The sequence below is a fragment of the Pagrus major genome, chromosome 12 (assembly GCF_040436345.1).
Source record: "Pagrus major chromosome 12, Pma_NU_1.0".
In the NCBI taxonomy this organism is placed as follows: domain Eukaryota; kingdom Metazoa; phylum Chordata; class Actinopteri; order Spariformes; family Sparidae; genus Pagrus; species Pagrus major.
In genome coordinates this window covers 9,698,679-9,708,876 of record NC_133226.1, presented here as the reverse complement: position 1 = coordinate 9,708,876, position 10,198 = coordinate 9,698,679, and the positions used below count along the sequence as shown (strand labels likewise).

The window sequence follows — 10,198 nt, the reverse complement described above, 5'->3', positions numbered from 1 at the left end:
GCGAGCCTGACGGATAGATAACTAATGCAGGGACATGGGGTGAGTATCATGATATTTATCAACCGGCTGATGAAAAAATGACTTAAAGACACTTGAGTTGACCGATATGCAACAGAATTACACACTGAGTGTAACTGAATCGTGTCATGTTGTGTAATTCGGCGCTGTTTTAGCAGAGCTAATCGTGACAGCTGCTGTCCGCCTACACAAAGCGTATCTCTCGCTGTCACTATTAGCCTGTTAGCTCCTAGCTAGCTAGCTGTCATCGTCGGTGCTGTTCCTGTTAGCCTGTAGCCTGTAGCTAACGTTATCTGACACATTATTCTTCTTTAACATGTGAATGAGAATGACCACAGTTAGCATGGCTGATGTTACGACAGATAACCAGGGAGCTATCAGCAGGAGATAAAAATAACTAGCTAATTAAATTTTCATGATAACGTACGATGTGTTTTTCAAAAGCCAGAGACTGTAACGTTCGGATAAATTCGGGTAGATGCCATTAGAGGCTGTCCTACATTTCACTCAGTGACATGAGAGACAGAGACCTATTTTTATCCTCCCTCCGGGTTCAGAAGGCAACATGAACAGTAGTATCTGAAATGAACACGCTATGTTTGAATGGGAAGAGAGGAGCTACATTACGACTGTTGTCTCAGGGTTTTTGTCTTCCTTTGTCCGTGGACCAGTGCACTTTAAACTGTGTCTTTGTCAGGATATAACCTTTAGAGCAGGACTGCTGTGAACGCATGCAGTGCATTTTAAATGTGCAATCCAAGTGTCTTTTTTAATATATATTTGTGGAGCTACAATGCCTCAACTGAAATCCAAATGATGCTGAATTGTATATGTGATCATTTTGATCTGAGAGATCACAGTGGGACAGATGAAACTGCTATGTTTAATATCACAACACAAGATTTTTTATTATTGTATAGGCACTGTTGTATCAATCTGTGGACGAGTAATTTAAATGGCAAACAGCAATACACACACACACATATATATCCGTTATGTGTATATATATCTGTTATGTGTATCTTTTGTACAAAGCACAGTTCAATCTAGTGAATGAAGTAAAGATGATATGCGATAGAGTCTTGTCAGAAAGTCTCTGCTGCTCAGACTCTACATGGAGATGTCGTGATCAAAGTGAGCAGCAGCAAGAAGAACCCCCCCCCCCCCCCACAGAGTCCAGGCACTGGTGGTGGTGGTGGTGGTGGTGGTGGTGGTGGATGACTCTTGTGAGACAGATGGGCTGATAAAACGACGAAGATGGTGAATCTGCGAAGACTGGGCGATGATGGGGAGGTGGAGGGCGCTCACAAAACGGCAGCATGAATGAACTGGAGGCAGGAGACAGTCATACTTTTAAAAAGACAGCAGCAGGGTGATAGGCTAACAGTAAAAGGGTGTGCCGCTGTGCTAGTGGATGGATGTGCCCGGCTGATGTGAGCAGCTGATATAAATTGACAGACAATTATGAGAGGAGTGGATGAAATGATGGTAAGAGAAATAAACTAAGGACTGAGCGTGCAAAAGAGTCGTCTTCCTGTCTGAACTTTCGTCAATTGCGTCATTCAGTATTATGAAGAAACAGCGCTAAGTAATATTCCTGGGAAGTTCTATTCATATAGTTTGTATCCATTTACATCCATATGGCTGTCACGATATCACAATATCCACCATAACTGAGAAACCTAAACATAGATATGTATACTGTGGTAATAATACACATATGACAATATGGTGTGAATGATCCAGGAAAGGATGTTCGGCCTGACGCACCTTTTGTTTATGTGTTGATCTGGTTGCCTTTTCACCAGTAACTGAGTAGTTGATTGTTTGTTTTTGTTTTTGTACACATATTTTTACAGTTATGGATTAAACAGTTCCACATTCTCCTGAATCTAAACCAGCTGCGCTTTCTAGCTGTCTCTACTCTCTGACAGCAACTCAACACACACCCACCTCTGCTTAATTGGATATTTTTTCTTATAAAGACATGATCTAAAGAGTAAAAAACACTAATGTTTCTTTGAAAAAGTGTCTATTTCTTTTATAGTATGTTGTCATGTTAAGATCTTATACGTTCCATCTTTTAAAGTCTGAATTTGTGTCAGTTTTTCCCTTTGCCATCAGAAAAGGTATTGAATTTTTTCAAGTTATTGTATCAAACTTTCTTTCATGTTGTGTCTTGCTCTTCCTTACCCCACGTCTCTTCCTCTCTATCACCTCCTCTCATTAATCCCTCTCCTCCCTTCCTTCTCCAGTCTACCTGACTCTTGCTGACCTTCACTGGCGATTGGCCCCCACAGCCATCTGTCAACATGCAAGGATTCTACTCCAAGCTCGACTCCTCCCCCGCCTCGTCCCCGTTATTGGGGGTGGGCCTCGGGCGAGAAGGTGCTCCCGTGCCCCTCAGCCTGGCTGTGGAGACGGAGAAAGCTCAGGCCCTCCTACAGACATTCAGCTCCGCCTCTCTGCTGGCGTCTGCAGGACTCGGGATGTTCTGCGTGGTGGCGGACCACGCCCTCCAGCTGTCGGTCATCCAGAATCATCTGTGGCTGCGCGCCGCCTTGGACAACGCCACGCACGGATTGGTGGGGCTGTGGTCGTGGGCCGTTGTTATTGGACTGAGGAAAAAGAGCGACCTGTATGAGGTGCTGCTGGCCGGCCTGCTGGCATCAATCATAGACCTGGACCACTTCTACATGGCTGGATCCCTGTCACTCAAGGTAAGAACTGCACTCTTGCTGAGGGTGCATAATCATATTTATTAAGTCTAGGCATGAAGAAAGGGCAAGTCCACTTTTCTTAAGACAAACTGCTTTCTGTATGGTCAGATTTGTGTGCCAGAATTTTACAAGGCTAAAGCAGAATAAACACGAGAATAAAAATCTAAAAATTAAATGAATAATAATGACTTTCTGCACTGATTGCGGTGAGTAGAGAGTCTGTCAGTGTTTGAACAGAGATGGAAGGCGTTTGTGTGATGATGTGTGGTCCTGTCAGTTCAGGCCATTTCTGTGGCTCTGCTGAAGATCTGATTTCTACTAAAAGAGGACAGGAAAACAATACCGGAGAGAATGAAATTCTGAAATATTTAGTATTTTCAACAAATAAATGGTAAAGAGGCAGTGTCAAAGCAGATCTGGACCACTTTTACATACTGTGCATTCTTTGGAAACATGTTAAATTATCTTTTTAACTGCTTTTGTTACATGACAAGGTGGAGAGGTTAAGTTTCAAGTCAAAGTTATACAGAGCAGCAGTACTGTGTCTAGCTCTTTTTTTTCCCACGTTGCACAACATTTTGATGTGGCAGTGCAAATCGATATGCGGAAGAAAATAAAGCTGTATAAATCGTAATCCCAAACAAATAATCCCCCGTAAACCCCTTTGAATGATAAGCTTGAATGTTTTCAGTATAAACTGATACATAATGGGATAATGTTCATTGTTCAGTGAGAAGTGCCTTTAAAATCTGACAAAAATCAAACAAATTGCTTATCAGTAGTAGGGCTGCAGCTAACGATTACATTAATTTGTACTTTAAACTTTTTTAAGTTTTTGGGATATCCTCACAAGTGATTTACACAAACTGCCCAGCTTGACAACGTGCTGTCCTACAGCTTTAAAATAAAAGCATTAAAAACATGTGTTTCTTAACATAATGTGAGGTGAAGTGATTCCAGTATGATTTAGTGCCATTTTAAGAGTTTCGAGCATGAGCTTGATGATTATAGTAATAATATTTTGAATCACACTTTATTGGCCACGATGATTTTTCTATCTTCCCATACCTACTTTCATTATTAATTCATCTACCTAATATTTTGAATGTTAAACACTGAATTGTTCAGTCTATAATAAATTGCTTCTTTGTGCAACCAACAGTCCAAACCCCAAAGACTCTTTATGTATCATCATAAATCCTCACATTTAAGAAGCTGGAACATTGACATAATGACTAAAACGATCAATTGAAAAGAGCTGGCATTTAATATCCTTTTGATCAGTTAATCATTGCAGCTCTGATCAGTAGTGAGACAGACCGTCCTTGCAGTAATGATATTGTAGACTGTTGAATGATATTCTGCTGAAGGAGATATCCTCTCTCCCTCCAGGCTGCCGTCTCGCTCCCTCAGCGTCCTCCTCTACACTGCTCTTCTCTCATCCCTGTCCTCTGCCTCTCCCTCCGCTTCCTCATGTGGATCGGACGCCTCAAAGACGCTTGGTGCTCCCTGCCGTGGATGCTTTTCATTTCCATGGCGACGCACCACGTGCGGGACGCCGTGCGCCACGGCCTGTGGGTGTGTCCCTTCGGCAACACGGCGCCGCTGCCCTACTGGCTGTACGTCAGCACCACGGCGACGCTTCCTCACCTGTGTTCTGTGCTCATGTATCTGACGGGAACCAGGGATGTGATCTCTACGAAACACGGGGTGGCCATCGACGTTTAGACGGCACCGACTCAACAGCGACGTCGGATGCTAGATCTGTGTTGGGCCAAAAACTTTCTGAAACAACTTTAAGATACTTGAAATGACTGGAGAAAACGTCTGTGGCACTGTAACAGAATGATGCTGGAAGAGTTTTTCCAGTCGTGAGGATGAGGAAACTCACTATATGTTGGTGTAAAACAAACAAAAATTGAAATGTGAGTTTCCATGGATGGAGACAGCTGTAAATTAACATATTAGCTTTTCTAAATGATGAACGTTCCAGTCTTGAGTGCCAATCATGGATTTGTTTTTCTTGTGCTCTGCAAAAGCATCAGAATTCTGCCCACTTATCTCTCTAACTGTCTTTAAATGTTTAAGGAGTGACCCTTTAAAGCTTTGACATATCGTTTTGCAGAGGCCTGCCTGCATCTACCCACCCAAACCTTACGACTACTCGATGAATACTCGACCTCCACTTATCACACAAGAGTTCACGTCCTTTCTTGGCCACTATCACAATCTGTCCTCGTCCTAAGAACACTCAAGGAAAAGTCAACCAAAGGTCAACCACTGGCTGCGTGACGCTGGTACGTTGTTATCAGTGTCACTCTCATCTAACAGTTTGTTAACACTTTTATTCCACTATGCATTAAATCCATCTGCCGCAGTAATGAAATTAAACGTATTATACATTCATTGTAGAGTTAGTTTTAAACGATGTCTGGCCTCCCTGCCGCCTCAGCAGACTCTCATGTTGCTGCTTGGATGAACCTTACTGTTCAGTCAAGATGAACGTTTTCCTACATAAGACACTTTTCAGTTTTCAGTGCAAACAACGTCAGCTGCTGTGGCAACATCTTAATACGGCATTGATATTGATGGATTCCAAGAAACTGGCAGACAGCGGGGCGACAATGTGCGATTATTTTGACAGGTTTGCGATGTGAGTCACGAGCAGGGGGAATGATCACTTGTGCATCACAGTTTTCATTTTTGCTGACACAAATATTGAAATTGTGATGATGTGACACTGTAACAAACAAACAAACAAACATCTTTTCTCACATCTGGATCTGGAATGAGATATATAGGCCAGAGCATCTCTGCAGCTCTACAGAATTTCAGTATGATGCTGTATATGACCTTTGTCAAAAAATTGCAGCTTCTTGCGATTTGAATATTACACGTATTATATTACCATATTGTGATTTTGATTATATTTCAACAGCTAACCCTGGTTTAACTTAATGTTTGGATGAGCTGCTCAGACACAGATGTCAGTTTAATCCAAAGCACCAGGTCCGCTGGTTGTACTTGGACTGTGTGTGAATCAACCTTGAAAGAGAGAAGTATTCCACCTTTAACAGACGCTGTACACTTCATACTGTTTTCTGGATTCCTGCTGTTGTACAAAAGACAGAAAACTGCTTTTATTTTTACAGTCGTACACAGAGTAAAGGTTTTACAGATTTACATGAACAGATTTGGATTTAGAGGATGCATAAAAAGCAAAGGATGAAATAGATGATTTTGTATTTTTAATGTCAGTTAAACTCAAGGGAATGACATGTTCAATACTGTGTCCATCACCAGTAATATCTTCATATTGTTGATATTAACAGAAATATAAACCGGAGAAAATGTAATTGCTACATTTAACTTGTTGTATATTGTTCCACTGCTGTTTGTTATTTACATTTAGCAGATGCTTTTGTCCGGAGCGACTTACAGTAATTCATACACTGATGGCGGTGGCTGCCAGCCAGCACATCAGGGGCAGTTTGGGGTTCAGCATCTTGCCCAAGGACACTGACATGCAGACCAGGGGAATCGAACCAGCGATCTCCCAATAACAAGACACTGGCTGTACCCCTGAGCCACAGCTGCCCTTAGTCTGCTAAGCCATGATACAGTTATGGAATAAATGTGTGTGATCCATCTACAGCAGAGATGTGATGACTTCTTCCTTCCTAACCCCTCAATGTTCTGTGTCTTGGTGGACTGTGGGTGGCTGTGGCTCAGTTGTAAAGCTGGTGTCTTGTTATCAGAGGGTCCCTGGTTCAATTCCCCTGGTCTGCATGTCAAGGTCTGGGCAAGATACTGAACCCCAGGCTACTCCTGATGTGCTTGTTAGGAGGGAGTCATCACTGCTGTAGATGGATCATTTATTTCATGCTCAGGGGAAGAGCCAGTGTCTTGTTATTGGTTGTTGATATTAACAGAAAATGTAATTCCTACATTTAACTTGTATATTGTCCACTGCTCTATTTTTGTTCTGGGCTGTTTGTTAGTCATTTACATTTAGTGGACACTTGTCCAGAGTGACTTATGGTGATGGTGGTGGCTGCCATGCAGGGTGCCAGCCAGGGCATTCAGTATCTTGCCTAGGGCACTTTGGCATGCAGGCCAGGGGAATTGAGCCAGTGGCCTTCTGATGATGGGACACTGGCTCTACTGCTGAGCCACAGGCACCTGTAGTCCATGATACAGGCTAATGTCATGACACATGATACAGTTATGGAATAAATGATATTTCTACAGCAGTGATGTGATGTGATGTGATGACTTCCTCCTTTCTAGCCAGCACATCAGGAGCAGTTTGGGGTTCAAGGACACTTTGACATTGAGCCAGTGACCTGATGGCAGGATGCTGGCTCTGCCCCTGGGCCATGGATCATTGGGGGGGGGGGTTAGAGGGGAGGGAGTCATGATATCACTGCTGTAGATTTAGGTGGATCACACTAACATTTATTCCATAACTGTATCATGGCTGCCATGCAGGGTGCCAGTATCTTGTCCAGGGACACTTTCACGTGCAGACCAGGGGAATTGAACCAGTGACCTTCTGATGACAGGGCACTGGCTCTGCCCCTGAGCCACAGCTGCCCGTAGTCCACTTATACAGAAAACATTGAGTGGTTAGGAAGGAGGAAGTCATGACATCACTGCTGTAGATGAAGATGGATCACACACATTTATCCATAGCTGTATCATATTTGAACTGATGCATTATAACATGCTGTAATAGAGTGGATAGTGGATTTAATAGGTGTTAGGAACATATGATAGTAATCTGAATGTAATTGACATGGTGTGAGTATAAGATGAGGTGGTGATGGATGGTAACAGTCTTCTTTTTGAGCTGGGACGCATTTCGGTTTAAAAATATCCTCAAATATCCGCTAAAACAAACACATTATGTAAATTTGAGTTTTCTATTTGTATTTCTTATGAAGCTGCCGGTGTTTGAGGCTGTAATGATGCTTGTTGTCCACTAGGTTGCTGCAGTGAGCTGTAGGGATTCACAGTTCAACAATTGCACAGTGTGTTACAGAAAGAAAAAAAAAAAGTCCTGGTACATATGACTTTTATTCTATATTTTATTTGTTTAGGTGTCTGTTGCTGCTATTGCACTATGATTTGTGTTTTATTTATTCAGAAATCTCTTGGAAGGTGCGGAGAACGGATTGGAAGCACCTGTACCACACCTACGTCACAGAAAGTGAATTTTAAAGAAGTGGCTGCCGTCCCATTCGTGTTCTCATTTTCACTGCTGCTTATGTTTACATTGTGACCTTCATCAATGCAATATCATGTTGAATTTTGCACATTTTAAGTTGTTTTTCCGTTTGAATCGATTTCTATTTGTTAAATATGTTTTGACATTTTTTAATTTAAATAGTAAGAAGGTATAGATAGTAACAAGATAGTTTTAATGTAGTGTTCTTTTTATCTCAATAAAATATATCCTGTACATATATTCTGTTTTTGTACATCAGTACATTTTCTCATGTATACCTCAGTACACAGTCAGACAGATATGTTCTGTGACTCATTTCTTGTAACTAGATATCTAATTGCCGTGGGAGGGAAAATGGACTGAATAAGATGTGTTCAGTAGGAGGGGATGTGCTTTTTAACATGGTCCTCTGAGTTCACTTGTCAGGGAAAAAAACTGCAGCACCATGGAAACAGCTTACAGTAAGGTCTTATCAGTGTTTAGCTGGCTTTAATTTTAGCAACAAAGATAAGGTGAGTGTGTGATCTTAAGAGGGGACAAAAAGCTCGCAGTATGTTTGTTTTACTTTTGAACTGTGGAGGTTAAAACAATACTATTTAACTTTTGAAAGAGGAAATAAATCATCTTATTACAAATGAGAAGTTGAATCAAAGCGATAAACCCTCCCTTACTCAGCTCTGTGCTGATAGTACTCAATTAGCTTGCAGATTTGACTCTTTAAGTTTGTCCTCGTCTCGTCCTTCCCTGATGGTGGCCACTGAAAATGTGATGCTACTGTAGAACCCATGGATCTGTTAAGGGAAAATCTGCACAGTGTTGGAGACCACTGTTCATCCCCATGAGAGCAGCTCAGTGGCGCCTGAAGCTAAAAGAAATTAATTAAGAAATTACTCAAATTACCTGAATATTCTGCATAGCTTCTGCATTTCGCAGCCCGTGGAGCATGCACACTGGAGATTTACGCCAGCCGAGTAGCTCTCTGCTACCTTGCATGAGATTAATTATATTATTATATTATGTGTTATGTGTGGCACCAATGCTTTTCCTGGGGGTTTGGCTGAAACATGGTGGTGCAACATAGTGAATAGGTGGAACAGGAATGTGCTCTTAGCTGATAGCCTATAAAAGGCTAATAAAACAGTTTATTTTCAGGAGATTATACACTAATAAAAACATAGCTGTGAATATTATTCTTCATTTCTGCCCCTAGATTCCCCAAAATCATACACACTGGACCTTTACAGGAATGGTTTTAAAGTGAAATTTCACCTAACATGTTCCCAACTTGTGGTCCAGGCGTCTGAAACTATAAAGAATCTTGTGAAATGAGCAGAAACTGAATGTGCGATTGACCCTGTGATGCCACTTGTGGCTGCAGTGACCACTGTGAAGCAAAAGTTACATGCCCCCACTTATCGGCACGAGCTGTTACCGCACTTCAGCTGAGGACTTGTATCGGGTCTCTGTCAAAGGCATTGTGCTGAGCTATCGCTGCTAATTGGGAATATCCTGAACACAGCAGGAAGGAAGCGTTTAGCCTGAGTCAGAGGTTCCACTGCACCGCATGCAAGTTATATAGAATTACTGCTTTGACTGTCCTCTCCATTGTTCTCGGGGTTAATGCTTACGTTTTAAACCACCTGACAAAATAAAGCAAAAGAATTCCTCAGCAAAGGTTTCCTCATCTACAAAGACATGAACCTGGTCCACCTCCCATCAGTGGCGACCAGGAGAACAATAAACAATTCACTCCTGTAATTTCGAAACTTGGACCTCTGAGGATGCTAAAGCATGACGACACGTTTGCAGTAAGGCAGCCAGAATACCAAGGCAATCCCCCTCCAGTTGTGCGTCTTAAAAGACTCTTTCACAAAGACGACAAAAGCCAGTTTTGAGAATTCAGGATTTATCGGAAAGTGTCACAATCAGATAATGGAAACTTTCTAAAACGAGACTGCAACGGGAAGCGACAGGCTTTAGGGGAAATTTGGTCAATTCTTGGACAATCGCAAATACTAACAGCGTAAGAAAGAGATGACTGATCCTCTTATTGAAATGTTTGGTCTGTTAGCATTCATCACCAACGATACAACCAACCAAAGACTCAACTGTCACCAAGAAGAAGAAGCACATAGACTAACTTGTTTCTGATGTAAACACAGGTGCAGTTTAAGTAGAGGAAGAAGTGAAGCTATGGAAGAAAAGCTTGTGAACCATAAGGAGACTGAAG

The 10,198-nt window shown here is 41.9% G+C and overlaps 1 protein-coding gene across 1 annotated transcript; it reads left to right on the top strand.

Annotated features, from left to right (window-relative positions):
- tmem267 (transmembrane protein 267) lies at nucleotides 1-6,991 on the top strand. The gene is made up of 3 exons (XM_073478726.1): nucleotides 1-39; nucleotides 2,274-2,738; nucleotides 4,131-6,991. The coding sequence occupies exons 2-3, from the start codon at nucleotides 2,331-2,333 to the stop codon at nucleotides 4,464-4,466; spliced, it is 744 nt and encodes a 247-aa protein (XP_073334827.1). The 5' UTR covers nucleotides 1-39; nucleotides 2,274-2,330; the 3' UTR covers nucleotides 4,467-6,991.
- The last annotated feature ends 3,207 nt before the right edge of the window (nucleotides 6,992-10,198 follow it).